General features: G+C 39.2%; 1 protein-coding gene across 1 annotated transcript in view; it reads left to right on the forward strand.

Annotated features, from left to right (window-relative positions):
• LOC144082096 (teneurin-2-like) overlaps window positions 1–17,805 on the forward strand; it is a 167,111-nt gene that overhangs the window by 104,172 nt on the left and 45,134 nt on the right. The window contains exons 6-7 of the mRNA XM_077608938.1: window positions 4,021–4,227; window positions 11,063–11,294. Of these exons, the coding sequence (XP_077465064.1) occupies window positions 4,021–4,227; window positions 11,063–11,294 (439 nt within the window). The remainder of the gene's footprint in view (window positions 1–4,020; window positions 4,228–11,062; window positions 11,295–17,805) is intronic.

Here is a 17,805-nt window from a genome sequence, read left to right on the forward strand (position 1 = left end):
GCAGTAGCACTGATTACAGAAAAAGGCCGGGGATGTGACGGCACACATTCAAAATTTGAAAAGCAAACAGGAACCACTTATTGATAGCTGCAATGTGTGCCATCCATTTGTTGTACTCATTCCCACAAGTGTGAATCTCACCACGCTATTAGATAGCGGAAAAAGGCATAAAGGAGAAAGGAAGTGATGGAGATGAGATGGAAGAGTTAGATAACAACTCAAAGGGCCCCTAAGATGACATCCCATGAATGCGGAATGTAATGCAAGTATGTACATGTGCACACACTGATTGACAGCTCCCCCTCAGTCTAACATCTGTGATGACAGCAGCTGTGGTAATGGTTCTCCACATGTGCCAGCATGGGTGTGCCCAGTTCTTCTTTTTATCCATCTTCCTGTGCACAATTCATTGGCGCATTTCCATTCTCCATCTTATCTCCCCGTCATTATTTCTCTAATTGACGTGCAAACAGATTGACAAAATTGCACACCAGGAGCATTGAAATTAGGGCAGCATCGAATGTCGACGGATGGGATTATTTCTTTTTGACTGTTGTCGTGCAGGTGTGTAGTGGTGTGAGACCAAGGCTGGGAGGAAATAAGGAGTAGATGAAGAGATGATAAACGGATCTCGTTAGAAGGGTAATTTGTCTATCCTTTTCTGACGGCACTCCAGCTGTCGTTCCATCCCTCTACTCTCCGCACACCCTTCTCAGCAGACCACTGCTCACCTCAGCCAGATGGGTGGACGGATGGATGGGGCAAGGTGGGTGGGTGGTGGTAACCGGGGGACAGAAATAGCGGCAAGGACAGGGAAGAGAGGCGACATTGTAAAGCCGACGAGCGGAACTAAGCCCGTTGTAATGCCACAGCAGAGTTGAGAAATAATGTTATATCCAAAAGTCAAAGATTTTCATGCTTCACTGTTGCATTCTTGACAACTGCACTTTGTCACTGCACTAATCAGCACATTTAATTTAAAAGTGAGGGCTGGGAAGAAATACCTACAGATGACCGAAGAGGCAGCACAAAGATGGCAAGAATCAGATTGTACAGAGTACCGTGAGAGCTCATTGCCAAGCTTTTGTTTTAATAACACAAACCAATTTTCACTGACCTTTCTCAGAAATTTAGCGGGCAAAACTGGCTGAGTTAAGGATGCCCCACAGCATAATTGCTGAAGAGATTAAAGTTGCCTTAATTGCTTTTGGCCAACTATAGTAATTTTTTGTCTCTTTTGTAATTAAAATGGTTTAAAATATTAATGGCTACCCCAGAAAATACATCACCTTACACCATTCAGGCTAATTGTTTGTGTGAACACAATAATGCCAGGCAAAATGAATCATGCTTGGAATTGGGCTGCTATACGTGCACCCACAAGAAGTTGTTTACCATTGCATACTGTCACCAACATCCTTAATAAATTCCTTGTATAATATGCAAACAGCTATATCCTTTTTCAAACATAATTAGGAGTGCATTGTTGATTTTACAGGAGATCAATTGGTTGTTTTACATAAGTAAAGGTTGTTTACGCCCTATTATCATTTGTTTGTTGGCTTTTCTTCATTCATTCTTATTACCTAAATACCCTGTCTCAATTTGCTTAATTTTTTTCAAGAAATTTTGATTTTTGTCATTCAGTCCAATATTGTATAACTCTCATGTCCTTTCTTCAAGTTGACCTCTGCATAGGCACAGCCTACTCCTTTGCCCTGTCGTGTTCCCTTGCCATCTATTCCCTCATGTACGACCCATTATTTGCTCTGCCATTGCTTTTACATTTATTCTCAGTTTGAATTGATGAGATTGACCGGAAGCACGCACATGTGAATACACAATTGCCTGCACACCTGCGCACGCACACACACACACGTGCCGATACATTCCTATATTGAAGATAAATCTGGACCTTTCTCTGGGGTGCAGTTAATGCCTAGCCGGGGATCGATGCCAGCTCCGGTTTCCATGACACACTGCTTCAAGCTGGGCCTGTTTGAGCAATAGGACGGACCTCTGGCTCCTCTTCTTATATATGGATTTCTATAAAGACATGATGGCACCTATTGAGAAATGCATCTCACATTGATGAGACTTTATGCCAATACTCTGTTTGATAGCACACTAAATTGTTTCATGGCACAATATTGCATGCAGACGAATAACATCTTAATTTATTAAAGTCGATTTTATCGATGCCTGATAATTAAAAGCTACATTTTTATTTCTATTTAAAATATATCTGTATATGGTGTATTGCTATGCTATGCTGTGATCAAATGGGAGATAAACTCCCAAAATTACACAGACCCTGGAAGTGGCATTGGTTTGTCTCATCTGCCGTGGTACTGCTTTGAAATGAGGTCAAACGCTTGCTAGTAAATTTGCTGCAACAAATGTTCTGGTTGAGCAAGAGTAACATTTTAACCCTTAGATTTAATGAGTTGTGTCAGTTTTTTCTATGTTTTGAGACGTGGGGTCTAAATAGCCAAAGGTGTTCCTAAACGGGGATTTCGAACGTAAATGAATGTCAGTGCTGTTTAAAAATATAATCCATCTATTCCATTTGAGCAAAAAATAACATTTGGTTGACAAAGTCACTTCACTGGCACTCTTTGTATGGGTTTTAACAACATTCGGCATTAAAATAGAAGATCTCATCTCATTTTAATAATAATCAGACATAGGCCCTGTCGTCATTATCAACAACACAAAAAGCCTACTTGTCATCACACCGCTATTTATTTATTTATTTTATGCTTTATGAACCGCTTTATCCTCATTAGGGTCGTGGAGGGTGCTGGAGCCAATCCCAGCTGTCTCCGGGCCAGAGGCGGGGGACACCCTAAATCCAGTCGATCGCAGGGCACAAAGAGACGACAACCATGCACACTCACACCCATACCTAGGGGCAATTTAGAGTGTCCAGTCAGCCTACCATGCATGTTTTTGGAATGTGGGAGGAAACCGGAGTACCTGGAGGAAACCCACACAGGTCCGGGGAGAACATGCAATCTCCACACAGGTGGACCGACCTGGACTTGAACCCAGGACCCCTGAGCTGCGAGGCCCACGCGCTAACCACTCGCATCACCGGGCCGCTCTAAAAAAGAAGATAATACATAATATAATATTGTAACCCTGATGTTCCTTGTGAATTGTCAAAAGCTGAATGAAATGTCATGAACTAAAAACAAGCTCACCAGAAGTTCCTTTTTAGTACCCATATATTTAAGCTTGTACCATAGGTGTATAATAACACATTATTCTGTGCTTCTTTTTTTGTTCCACTGTAAATGAAATCTCAGAGCTAAAGGCTATAATTTAGTTTGTACAATCAAGAGGAAATACATGATTATCATAGTGACATTTTCCTCTTTTTAACTATTTAATTAGTGGCTATAATAACCTGAATTCTTTAGTGGATTAGTTGAACTTGGTGTCCTAATTATCAGTGTTGTTGATGGATTGAGCTACAAATATGACAGATATAATTATTCTATATTTTGCTCTTTCTCTAAATAGAATTTATTAGATTTGCCTTTGTCCTTGATTTTCAAACCTTTGGAGAGTAGAGCGATTTTCTCCATCCGTCTTTTGTCTCTTTGGTGTACGGGACAGCCTGATTTTGTCCACATGTCCCATGGCTCTGGCTATTTAAAGAGTGACTGTTCTCGTATCGTACCCATGTAGAAAATGGCTGTAGAATTGATGTAGGTCCCAATTGAAAACTCAAATCCCATCATCCCATTCCAGTGAGACGGAACGCACATTTTTCCCTTTTTTTTAAATAAAAAGTTGAAGACATAAGTCAAGCAAAGAATATTTTTTTAAGTATTTAAGTTGATCAAACTTAAACACATAGATTGAGTTCATTTTTCATGAATGAACTAACACTTATTCACACAGATTGTAAGTTTTATCTGTACCATCAAAATCAAATTACATCACAGTCAGTCCTCACCATCTGTTTTGTCAAACTTTCACGGCTCATCTTTCTCTCCTTCCATCCTCCAGGTCGCCCAATGCCTCCAACCTCTTCCTCTTCCCTGCTCCCTCCGTCCCATCCGTCTTCTTCGTCCGTCCCACACCACCCCCCTCCTGGTCCGTCTCCGCCCATCAGGGAGTGCCAGGTTCCCCTCCTGGAGAAAAACTCCACCCATTCTCACCTGGAGCCCCACCCAGATGACTCATACTTGCTCCGTGCCCAGACATCCTCCACGGGTAAGAAAACTACCCATTCATCCACTCTATCATGCTTTAATTTTATGAATATGTTCATGCCATTCATCACATCTTCACATTATATCATTATGCGGCCATTTGCTGATCTTATTTAGATGCTGGCCAATCAATAGCTTTACATTGTGCTTTTGTCTTGTCTACTCCAGGCACGAGAATTGAAATATATATAATGTATTAATCTTTTTTTTTTAAATTGGTTATTTCTTTAAATTTTCTTTAACTATAAGAAAATGGATGTGTATAAATTATATCGTTTTTATTTTGGAATACACTTTAAAAATAACAGCAAAAATGTAATGATTGCTTTTATATAATAATTTCAAATAGTTTCCTATTATGTTGTTGGTTAAATTCACTTTTGAGAGATGAGAGGATAAAATAAATACGGAGATTTAAAACCTGCGTAATGGAAAGACGGACTGAATGGGTAATATTGTGAAACAGCCTATTCATTAACAAAAGTCAAGCAAAATTAGTGCATTTAAAAAGCTATTCAATTCAAGTGAATTAAATAATTTTGAAAACGCTGATGAAGTAAGTCATTTGCACAATAGTTAAAAAAAGAGAGATAGAGAGACCAAAAGGAATTTGATTGTGGAATTAGTCCGCTTTGATAATTTTAAAAAGGGGCAGAAACAACACAAGATTAATTTATTTCATTTGAATTATTGTATTTTATGTAAACATATGTTGTTTTGTTTTTAAATATGAAATGGAATAAAATCATTTAAATGAACAATGGGAATAACTTAAACAATTTTTTGTGAATATTTGACCAAAATTTCATCAATGACAATCGGTCATTCCGTTGAAATTGTGGTTCAACATTGACTTTACTAAAATTAACATTAGGAAAGGAATGGATAGAAAGATGGGCATATAAACAGACTATTTGTTGTAGATATTTACATATTTATTATCAGTTTGGACTTATAACTACATTAAAATAATTAAAATAAATGTCCCCCTAGCATAGGATAGCAATGATCCAAGTTACAGCAACCACATTTTCTGAGCTATCTTTGCATAGCATTTATTTAATTATATATAATACAGTTTGCTGTTAATAATCTGCACAGACTGAAATCTAAGGGGATATAAATCTATAAAGCAGGTGACAATGTGTTCCAAAATAATAGTAAATGAGTTAGGCCAACTGTGAGCTTTCTCTGTCATCACTTGAAATTCTCTTGGTGGTAGTCACAGGCCCTGTGTGCTAGTATAAGCATCTTGCAGCCATTTATTTCCCTCTACACAACTGCAATGATGTACATCAGCATACACATTTGTCTTAACAATTAGTAACTGTGGGCCAACTAGATTTATCTTTGTGTCCCTCTCTGGCTCCGCATCCTTGTTTCTCTTTTCTTTTGTGTCGCTGCACTTGTAATCAGCAGATATATTTAGCCAAGGTCGGATGGGAGGGAAAGGGAAAGTCCTAATGTGATTTTTGGTGGAATACAATCTATTGTTAATGGCGTTAGGCTCTCCTTTGATACAGTATAAATCTTCATTAGGGAAGGCCCGGGTCCCAGGTTCAAGAAGAACGTGATTAGGAGGCTTTTAAAATGACGTTACATCAGCTTTCTAATTGGTTTACTGTTTGCTGGGGCAACATCAATCATTAGCCCAGTAACCACACAGCAAATAAATTCACTCTGCCACTGACACCCTAATGGCAGACTCTGGCAAAGAAGGAAACTGAGGCTCAAAGGCACACTCTCTCAATGTCTTGCTCTAGTTCACGTACACCCACGCTTTTTGTTCTGGGCGGGGGTTTCAAATCTCGGCTGAGCTAATAAACATAGAGGCTGCAAGCAAGGGCGACAAACCTTTGAAGTTGTTTAATGGGACTTCTTCAGTGACAGTATTAAAAGACTAAATTTAAAAAAAGTTTGGTTTTTATTACTATAATAATGAAAGAAAGATTTGGAAAGTTACCCGAATCCAATTAATGTGCAAAATAAACAAACACCCCAGATAACAAAGGCGATGTTGAGAGGTGCTGTAACAGTGAGGAGTTCAATACTTGGAAAAGTTGAGAATCCAATGACTGCAAAGTGTTATTGGCCATGGGTCTTTAGATTGTTTTCTAAATGAGTTTGGAGTGGCAGCCTGGCACTTTCCTGGCATATTGGAGGACATGTAAATGGCTTCAATTAAATAAAACACCCCACATGTTATTGCATGTCTGTCTGCATGAAGGAGGGCCTGTGTGACCATATGTGTTGGATGTAGAGTGGATGCTGAGAAGGAAATGAGACTGGCCAAGCCAAGCAGAAATTGACCATGGTGAGATAATCCTGAAGGAAGCGGCATCCTGTCTGTGTGTGCGGGTTGGCAAAGTAGTCTGCCATTACCAAACCTAACAGGTGGACAGACATGTCTTGTGTTTTTTAGTCAAGCATGACGGAGAATGCAATGGAACACAGTTGCCGTGGATTGGCTGGGAATTGGGTTTGCGAATGTTTACGTGGGAATAATATCTGGCTCAGAGCACATGTCTGGGAACATTTCCCCAGAACGCCAGGAGAGCTGAGACGGCCAAACGGAGCATAGCTGAGCACTCCAGGAAAGAGCTAACGTTAGTGCTGTCTCTAGCCATTTATTATGCATGGGGGAAAGCTAGGCTATTTTTAGACTTAAAGTGACTAGCGTACTGCTGCCAGGGAAGTCAACTCAAGTCACTGCTAATGTGATAAATTTTTAACTGCTTTGTTGGAAAAAAAATCTACAGATACAAAGGAAAACCAAGAATGTGCACTAATGTTGTCTTTTCTAATAATGCTTATGTAAAGGTAACATTCCTATAACGGCATGTGCATTCATATGCAAATGAATGAGTGTGGGTGAAAGACACACATCTGTGCTCATGGTTTGTTTTTTGGCTGATTGTGATTACTCTTCTCTAGCGGATTATTACCTTCTAATTAGACAAAGATGACTCTCCAAGGCAGAAGTGTGTGTTTTCATGTGTTTCAGAGTGTCATTGTGCAAGTTTGTTCATTGTACAAAGAAATGTCTTTAATCAAACTAAATCTTTTCACGCTGGGCTGTTCAAGTTACGGAGTACAAACTATTTATCATTGGATAGTGAAAGTCAACCAACCATTAAAAAGTTCATAATGGCATGAACTCTTTACTATTGCAATATTGGACATTGAAACAGTCAAATTGATGGCAAAGGTTGAACGTCCACAATAATGGCATCTCATTCTTATTGTTTTCAGCGACTACTTTGCATCAATATACTTAGTACAAACTGTGAAGTTTTGTGTGACTGGGATTATTGGTCAAAGTTTAGAGGGTATTTACCTTGAGAGATTAAGCTTTGACTTTCTGCGACTTTATTTATTGTGCCTATGATGAAAGCATTGTGAACGTTTGTGTGTCTTTCGCCTCATGCTCTTGCCTGTTGACATATTCGGATGAAAAACATGTGTGATGAGAATTTGCTCAAACTGCATGAACTAACACTGTCAAGAGTGTAAAGAGACAAATGGCTCAGAAAAACATTGCATTGAAAACTTTACTGTTTTGTCAAAGGAAGGATGGGAACAGGGGACGTAACAATTGAGCTAAAGAAATTGAAAATGGAGTGAAAGGGGAAAAAGGGTAGGCAATGAAGCAGAGGGGTGGCAGAGCTGCAATGAGGCTGCTTAGCTGCTGAATACGCATTTCTGTCCAAAACACACACACACACACACACACACACACACACACACACACACACACACACACACACACACACACACACACACACACATACACACATGCACACATGCACACATGCACACATGCACATTGAGCCTAGCAACTTTTCTCTGTTATCCACAGAAAATGTCAATAAACACTTTGTCTATCCAGGGCTGAAAAATAAACTGTCTCAGCTGGTTCCTCCTGCCAGCTGGCAATCCGCTCACAAACACACACTCCGTCTCACACACACACACAGGACAGTGTTATTTAGAAGTGAGGCAGGTTAGCAGGCTAATGCCCCTCTGCTGAATGAGTCTCCTTTGAATTGGAGGATATAATGAACTTCAAGGGATTAGCCGGAAATGAACCCTGCGGTTTATAGCGACTGTCCTTTTCGTTGGGCGCCAGGGACATGGTGGGAATAAGCTGGGTCAGTCCACATTGCAGTCAGATGGGCTCTGAACGTTTGTTGAGATTGAAAACCCAACAGAGATCGTTGAGAAAATATTGCCACAATTGCTGTTTACCCAGTGAGTGAAAGAGAGGAAACAGAGATAAGGCAGAGGGATAAAATAAGATCTGGCTGCTCCCTAATTGCTCTGTTTACCCACCACATTTTATCTTCTGTCAAACGGGATTTCTAGTAGAACAACCTATTAGCCTACCTACAGCCTGTATTTAAGTAAGTGGACAATTCAAATGGATCGGTCTGTTATTTTCATCTTAATGGAGTCATTTGCTTGAATTGTACCCTTTTTGTGCAGTGCGTGTCTCCGCAGGGGGGGCTTATCTGATGTGTTCTCTTCTGCACTTCCGTTACAGGTGAAGAAAAATAAATAAAATTGATTTATGTTGGCCTTTTTACTCTTACCGACATAACTAATGTTATCTAACATCACCAATGATCAATATGTTTAAAATGGGAGAACATGTATTTTCTCTCATCAACTTTCAAAAAATAAGAGACAGAAAAACTAAACAATTACCCTTTGTCTGTCAAGCCCATGTGAGGGCTGTAAGGCTTCTTAATTGGACGTCTTGTATAACATTGCAACACATTTTGAATGTGTCAATTAATGTATGTTATTCATTCAATACTAATTTAGTCAAACAATCACTTATAATACTTATAATTCATCCTCAGTATACTTAACTGTAGGAAATGCCTTTTATCTAGTGCATTGTTCCCTTCTTTTTGCACGAAAAATTAGTAGGCCAAAATGAAAAGGGAAATAATACAATGTCTAATGGGCTGCCTAATTTTGATTTAAAAAGCAGTGTGAGTTTTATTATGCTTCCATAAAACTGTGGCTCTGTCACAGATTTTAGTTTTAAAAATCATAAACACTGTCAATTGTAAGTTATAAACATAGTACTGCTCTGTTTCACTGTGAAATTTTAATGTTTGAATGCCATTAAACTATGTTTAACTAGAGCCCTGTCATACATAATCCCCCTCAAAACTAGAGTTGCCTTCCAGTATTGTGGCCACCACCAATTTTTAAAACTACTTCTCAATCTGACTCTGGGCTGGGTGGAACATATTGCAGTTGATTTTGGGCATGAACTGGCTGACAGGGTTTCTAAATTAGATGTTTACATGCATGAAAAATGCTACAAAGGAAAGCCTTATAGAGATTCAATTCTTGGACAGATCTCCTGTGAACCAGAGGTGCTAAACAGCGCCAAAGGCTATATTTCAGACTTGTAGTATTGTTATACCAAATTTAGGCATTTTTGTAAAGCTTTTGTAGTTGTCATTTTCCTTTATTTTACAAAGGCGGAAAAAAGCAATACACAGGGAACGTCTACCTGTTTTCATATTTTTCCTACACTCTTTGTGATAAGTATGAACTAAGAGTTTGTTTTTGTATTTTTTTTTTCAAATGCTGGAGTGTTTTACTTTGCATCAGCGAGTGTATGCAAATAGATGTGTGTTTGTTCTCCTATGAGGGTTTCTGTATTTGCAAACAGATGTGTGGTATCTATTTTGTTAAGATTAGGTCAGGCCACCGCCTTACCGCTCTCCTTTCTTTCACAAGCATATGTTCCACAACGCCATGTCGGTGGCACCCATCCCTGTGGTATTTGAAGCAGGTCACCTTCCAAGCAGCAGGAATTACAAGAGAGCCCATTGCCCTGTATCTGCCCTGAATACTTATTAAAAATAAATATTGAAGGAGAGAATTAGACAATACAAATCTCATATTCTTTTGCTTTGTATTTCCTCATCAAATTCAAGAATATGTTGAGTAAATGATACCATATTTGACTGTGTTGCGAGAGATTTCTTTGATGCCACTTCATGGTGTATCTACTGTATGAAGGTTCTTGCCTATGGATGAAATAAGTAAAGTAACATGCAAAGGGAGCCACTAGAATATTTTACAATTCAATGTGTTCGATATAGAGAAAGGAATATGTGGGCAGTTCAAAGATATCTTAATTTCATATTAAATAAGAGTTTGTAACGGGTGTAAGTTTAGACGTGCGTCTGTATGTATGTATGCATGTAAAAATATATATATATACATATATCTTGCGCTTACTGTACAGTATCTGCTTTATCGATTTCTATGCAGAAACAATAATACAAGCTCATGGTTATGATGCACACAGCCTCAGACAGAAATAGGATGTTTGAATGGGTGTTGTTGTCTGGGTCATCTGGGTTTGTTTTTCAGCTCTCTCACTCAACAGTCCATTAGCTCAGTGCTGGAAGGGCCACTATTAGATTCTAGCTGACATGTTTCGCCCAAGTCTGAGAGCAAGGATGAGGGAAGAGCATTCTATGCTGAGTGCTATAATATTGCTCACACAAACAAATGCATACACATTACCTCTGCTGTAAAGTTAAAGTGCTGCTAAAACATTGAACAAAGTATATAAAGATAAAAAAGCAGTTGTAATTAATGTTTTGCTGGGATTTAAATTTGAATGAATTGATTTTTTTTGAATGGTTTCTCACAATTGAAAATATGACACCCGCTTCAACAATTTGATTACACAGTGTGAGGCACTAATGGTTTCTTACTGAATTTAACTCTCGAAAAGTTATTTCTTCTGTGAGCTGTTTGATTTTTTGTCTTTAATCATTTGTTTTGTCTTCTTCCAGGGGTGGCCAATCACCACACCCAGTCCAAATTACGGCCTCCGCTGCCACCACCACACAACCATCACACCTTGTCGCACCAGTCTGCAAACAGCTTGAACAGAAACACCCTGAGAGGGGGTCGTAACCCCATTCATGCTCCAGCTCCAGGATCCGGTGACGGACCGACCACACCAGAGTCCGTGCAGCTCCAAGACAGCTGGGTGCTCAACAGCAATGTCCCTCTAGAAACCAGGTCATACATTTTTTTTCTTTCCCTCTATTTTTACAATCAATCTGCTCACCTGATGTTGATATCCAAAGCCAATGGGAGTAAGCGGAGCTCAGTAATCGATAGTGGGGAATGAAAGGCCAGAGAGACATGCGGCTAAATAACATTGCTGTCAGCACAGGGTGATGGTGTTAGAAGGATCTGTTAGGAGAAATAATAAATGCTGTGGAGGAAGTAATGCTGGTCCTGGAGGTTTTATGGGAATGTTTGGCAGGAATATTGCAAAAGATACAAAAATACGGTCGACCGGAGCTTCAACTAATGAGTTGGTAGTCACACTAATACTGGTAATGGCAAAAACACATTTTGCTAATGAAGTGGTCCACAAAAAAAAAAAAAATATATATATATATATATATATATATATATATATATATATATATATATATATATATATATATATATTTAGCAAATGCCTTTACTTCAACCTCCTCTTCATGAGGAATAACACCTTGAAGCACACTACCGTTATTCTTCACTCTGTCTCTGTGCTACCTGCTGAGAAGAAGGAGGAGTTGCAAACCATTCACTTAGTCTTACAAATGTTCTCTTCCCTGTGCGCGAAAGCACTTATGGGGTGGGCCCTTCCTCCAGGCCATTGCAGTTCTTAAGGCATGTGTTGAGAGTGACGCTATATATGCTTACTTGCATGCGATTCTTGAACATTTACTCTGTAAGCTGTAGTTATGTTTCTCCTGCTGGGCACAGAGTCTTCCAACGCTGATGGTTTTGCATGTGTTCCCCAGTGTGCCGGCCCTTTGCAACATTAATGAGGCCTGGCTATGTTTAATTCAGCTTCACTGATCGCAGCTTCATGCTTGGTCTGTAGTGATGCATGTGGAAGTCCGGTGTGGCTATGGTTTTCAGTATGGACAATTTGCAGATATCATTATTGTCATAATGACTAAATATTATTAAAAACATTGGTTGCAATTTAAAAATTACAGTAGGTGTTGTGTTATCATAGCGATAACATAAACACATGATTGACTAAGCATTGTTGGAATTTTGATTTTTGGCTTCTACTCTTGCTATTAACTTGTTTATGTGATATAGAAACATGCAAGGCTGTTGCTATTTACCCTGCAGTCTAAAATTTTGGCTCTGGATAGGTTGGAAGTAATGAATAGATTGTAATTTGTACCTTAAATTTCAACTTTCATAATGGACTGGAAACAGAACAATTATGTTTTTGTAAGATTACATAACTAGTTGAGAACCAAAAAAATGTGTGCATCATGTAAATTAATTTGATTGTAAAATAGTAATAATGACAATAATTTAGAAGGAAAAAAAAACTTTAAATTACACAGGACACCTATGCTTGTCTGTGTTTATCCGTACCAAAGTGCTTTTCTGTGTTGCCTGAATGCAAACTTTCCTCATTTGAATCATATGTAAATTTTGGCATTTGTCATCCACTCGTTGCAATGGTGTGCATGTGTGTATGTGTTTGCTTGACCCTATAATGTGACAGCCCTGGGAGGATGAAGATTGATCACGTCAGAACACCCTAGAGTCTGGATGACTGGCAGTGGGAGGAAGGGATGGAAACAGACTAGGCAGGAAGAGATCTATGGCAAAGAAATATAACCTGGGAATGCAAGATTGATAGAACCAAGGAAATAGGAAGGAGTAACTAACTGTAGAATTTGGTTGGGGTGGGAGAGAGAAATGCATAAGGAAATGAAAAAAAAGGAGAAGGAGATTGTTTGGTGGGAGAGAGAGAAGATAAAAAAGAAAACTAGGTAGATGCCATAACATGTTTTTTTCCTCTTGGTGTGAGATAAAACTATTGAATTTATTTGGAATTGTGTGTTTCTGGACTAGACTGCAAAAACCTTGCTTTGAAAATGAGCGCACATTCATATTATTGGTGTTTTTGTGATAAAACACCTGATTTGCAGTCCATCCCTCCCTTGAGAAACTGATATGGGTTTTTAGTTTTGCGCTTTATACTCAAAGCATGTGCCTGCTCATGCCTCTATGGACCTGCATATAAATATAGTACATGAGGCATTTAACCAATACAAAACAGGCAGTCCTAATGTGCTACTTTAATATGATTAAAATAGGCCAATGAATCTTTTTTTCTCCTTCAAATTTGAAGATAATTCAAGTTCATACATCTGAGAAAATGCCCAAAAATGAGACATGTTCAAAAGTGCTTAGCAATAACGCTTTACCTTTACCACAGACAGCTGAAAATCTGCACAATCTAAACATAACGACTCCACAGTAAAGGAAAGAACAGTAGCTCATGTGCTTTACATTATATGTACATGTATTAATACAGTTGGTTTGCTTTCCTTTGAAATATGCACAGAGCAATAATCTATTCAGACACTGACCAAAGTCACAGTAGGAATACCATGTCAGTATTTTTCATAAGGTATCGCCCCAATCACTGGACTTCTGACCTTCATTTTGATATTTTATTTAACATTGAGGCTTTCTGAACAATTAAAAAAATATATTTTTAAACGACAAAATACAGGCATTCTAGGGAGTCATCTGTTATTTTGGCACTGTGCGAAAGTTAATTGGTTTCAGTACTATGGTTCCCATGATTACAATTTGTCAGAAAGGAGGTTGATCTCCTAGGTTAGCACCCAATGTGTTAATGTGGAACATATTTGGCAAACATTACCCCTAAGAATTGCAGAGGATATGGAATCAAGCAAAATATGTATCTGCAAAGAATAAAAAAACAGAGACTGTTAAGTGCATCTCCAAACAATGTGTCACTTTATTCCCTCAGCATAAGGTCATGATTTTAGCTCATCAGAGTTATTTGCTTCAAACAACACAAACAATGGAACAGGAAAATAATAGCTTTGGAATGACTGGAGTGAAATAAATTGCGGGAGGTGTTTGAACTCCCACGCTTTTCCAGATGAAAGGGTTTAACACTCACACTTTTCCTGCTGTTATTCACAAACACCTTAGAATAATACACTGACTTTGGCACCATAGCAGGTTTCACTCCCCTTCCCTTTTTATTCCTTGAAATAGGGCCTTGACTTGTATCTTCATAGCGTTAGACTTAGCTATATACTTTACCACTAAGATAAGTATTAGACATGACTTACTCACTATTTTCTGATTTCATCTAGGTCTTTGATCTTCATCTGTTATGGGATATAAAAAAATGTTTTAAGTTGTGTCTATTGTTATTATTATTGCATTGTAGCATTCTGTCTAACTTATAACTATGCCTTTTCTTGCTACTGTCACAATGAAATTTCCCGAATACGGGATGAATAAAGTTATCCAATCCAATCCAATCCAATTAACAAGTAAAATATACAGGATACAGGCACATTATATGAGGTAAATTTAACGCATTTGATATTTCAAAAGCAATCATGGCTTCCATTTGATACAAGAACATGTATCAAATGGATAGCCATTGTTCTTCATTCATCTGTCCTTAAAATGTGTACGAATTACAACAATTATAGTCGGAAACTATTCTCCAGGAGGGCCTGGCGGCTTAGTGGTTAGCGCGCCGACCTCACAGTGGGGGTCCTGGGCTCAAATCCACGTTGGTCACCTGTGTGGAGTTTGCCTGTGTGGGTTTTCTTGGGGTACTCTGGTTTCCTCCCACATTCCAAAGACATGCATGGTAGGCTGATTGGACACTCTAAATTGCCCCTAGGTATGAGTGTGAGCGTGAATGGTTGTTTAACTCCTTGTGCCCTGCGATTGGCTGGCCACCAATTTAGGTGTCCACCGCCTCATGCCCGAGGGCAGCTGGGACAGGCTCCAGCAAACCCCCGACCGACCCTAGTGAAGATAAAGCGGTTCAGAAAATGAAATGAAAAAATAATTCTCCAGGCGACACCCTTTTAGCTATCCCTCTTTTTATACACAGATCAGGCTCCATCTAGAGTTGACTTCCGATTTTTTCTCTTCTGATGAATGTGATTCCCTGAGTAATATCCACATAAACCACGTTTGTGAACTAAACAAATAAAGACACGCGCATGATTGCAAAAACGTCTGCAGTCAGGGGAAATGCTAGCGTTGACTTCCTGCTAATTACCCAGCACGCTCTCTGTTCTGTGGTTAATTGTCCAGGTCCTTTTTTTCTCTCAATGGGGTTGCAAGGCAGTGAAAATACATCATCCGTTCTTCTAATCTTCAGCCCCCTGTCCATCCTCTCTTCTTCTCATTTTGTTTCCATGTAGATGCAAATTAAGTGTTTTCAAGCACATGCGGGGCAATCTCATAAAAGAAAACCCACATCAGTTCTGATTGTTTGTGGGTGGGTAGGAGTCCTTGCATTTAAACGTCCATCAGTTCGTGAATGAATGTGTGCATGAGCGTTACGTGTGTTATATAGCAGCCGTTACTTGCTGCTTCGAGCCATGCGGGAGGAAAGGGTGTAGCTGAGGGGTCTCTGTCAGCTCTCTCTAATTATGTGTGACGTTTCCATGCTAGACCACCGAGGACAATTCCAAATTGCTCACACAGATCCAAGCACACACACAAATAACCAAGCTTAATGATACAGAGCTATGATTGCCAGCTGCCCGCTATGATAAAAATCCTCCGTGGTCCTCTGCTACATAAATCAATGTCAATTACCTCCCCAGAGTACATTAGACACTTCCCATTCCTAGTAGTAATTAGTATAGCTTGTAGACATATTTTTATCTCACACTAAGCTCACAGCAGCCCCTCTACGTGCGGTCAATCTAAAGAATGACAAAAATTCATGTGTCATATTCTGTGTATTGTCTCACATGGAATGCAAGCATTTGCCTTTTTATTCATTCATTTCCCATGCTCGTTATCATCAGGTGGGAACAAGACGGGGTGCTGGTGCATATCCCAGCCAACTATTAGCAGGAGTCAGGGGATACTCTGAATAGGTTGCCAGCCAATCGCAGGGCACACTGAGACGGACAACCATTAGCGCTCACACTCATACCTAGGGACAATTTCCTTTAGTTGTACAAATCAGTTGCATTTTGTTTTGTCTCTGCCAGCAGTATCACAGGGGGTGAAAATGAGTAGAAGCAAAGGCACACTGTGGTTGACCTTGATACATGTGTGCGTGCACATTTGGGGTTGTGGAAGCCGATGCATGCATATTAATATTAATGGATGTGTCACTAAGAGGCAGTTATGTCTAGAGAATAAACTCATGTTTCTTTGTGCAAGCGTTCTTTCCGCTTCTATCTCTTGCCTTTTCTTCAGCCTGTTTTCCCTGTTGTCTTGAAACTTACTTGACAGGTAAAAAGAGGACCATGGAAGTAGAAAAAGAGAGGAATCCAGCTGGGTGGCAATTCGGCGATCAGTGGCATGTGATGATGAGAGGGTGGAAGACAATATAGGCTGGCTGAATAATTCATCGAGAATGGAATGCGGTTCCCACAGTATTGTCATGTTCTGAGCACATCACCTGTCTCACTGACTTAGTAGATATAATGTTATGAAACAACAGTTATTAAGGGCACCAAAAGGATACATTTTTGAGTGTAGCTAAACATATTTTGCATAGCCTTCATCATAACAGTGTCGGATTATGTCTGATCCTACTTGCCTAGTCTGAATCAAACATCAAGCAAAGTAAGGGAAAAGACTAAAGTCACTCTTGTCTCAATTGCAACACTCATCCCTAGAATTAGGCTGCAAGAACTACCCAAATAAAATAAAATGGTGGTAAAGTAGTGGTTCATTTGTGAGTTTGATGTGGGCAGCGGGCACTGATTCCCACTCTGGGGTCATTTAACTAAGTGTGAATGGTTGTCTGTCTCTGATTGCCACACTGTCAACTGTGACAGTAGTTTGTTTTTGGGATGTCGGAGGAAACCAGAGTACCCAGAGAATCCCCACACAGGCACAGGGAGAAAATACAAACTCCATTCCTGTATGTCTCTAAAAATTGTCTTTTATTGGCTGGAAACCAGTGTAGTGCACCGTTTGTGTGTGTTAGACAAGAAATGATATTGAATGAAGAGACCCCTTTTAATGTTACTTTCTACCAATTCGTGTTAGATACATAGGTACCCTCGCTGTACTTTAGCTGGTACAGAATATCTTTATATGCTATATTTTAAATGTAAACATTTGTATGTACATCGACATGAGGGTTAGGGCTGTTTAGAATTTTTTTACGTTACATTGGAGGTTTCCTTTATTTTATACTTTCACTTTATTGGGGGGCCCAGCTTTGCCAATGTCAGGGCACAACGAGACACTGTTTTCAGTCATTTTTAAGGCTAAATAGAGGGACCTAACATTATCTGATCAGTCCACAGCTGAAGAAGTCCTGAGAATAGACGTGCTGGTTTCTACTTGCTGTCTTTTGTTAAAAGTTTCTTCATGTTGTTTATTTTTCTCTATATCTATATTTTTCTTTCCAGATAGAAATATGCCAGAGTTTATAGAAAATGTTTTTGTAGGAGCACGAAGGGATACATAATGTTAGTTGCTTTAGGAATTCAGAAAAATAGTAATGGAA

This window comes from Stigmatopora argus, chromosome 9 (assembly GCF_051989625.1).
Source record: "Stigmatopora argus isolate UIUO_Sarg chromosome 9, RoL_Sarg_1.0, whole genome shotgun sequence".
In the NCBI taxonomy this organism is placed as follows: domain Eukaryota; kingdom Metazoa; phylum Chordata; class Actinopteri; order Syngnathiformes; family Syngnathidae; genus Stigmatopora; species Stigmatopora argus.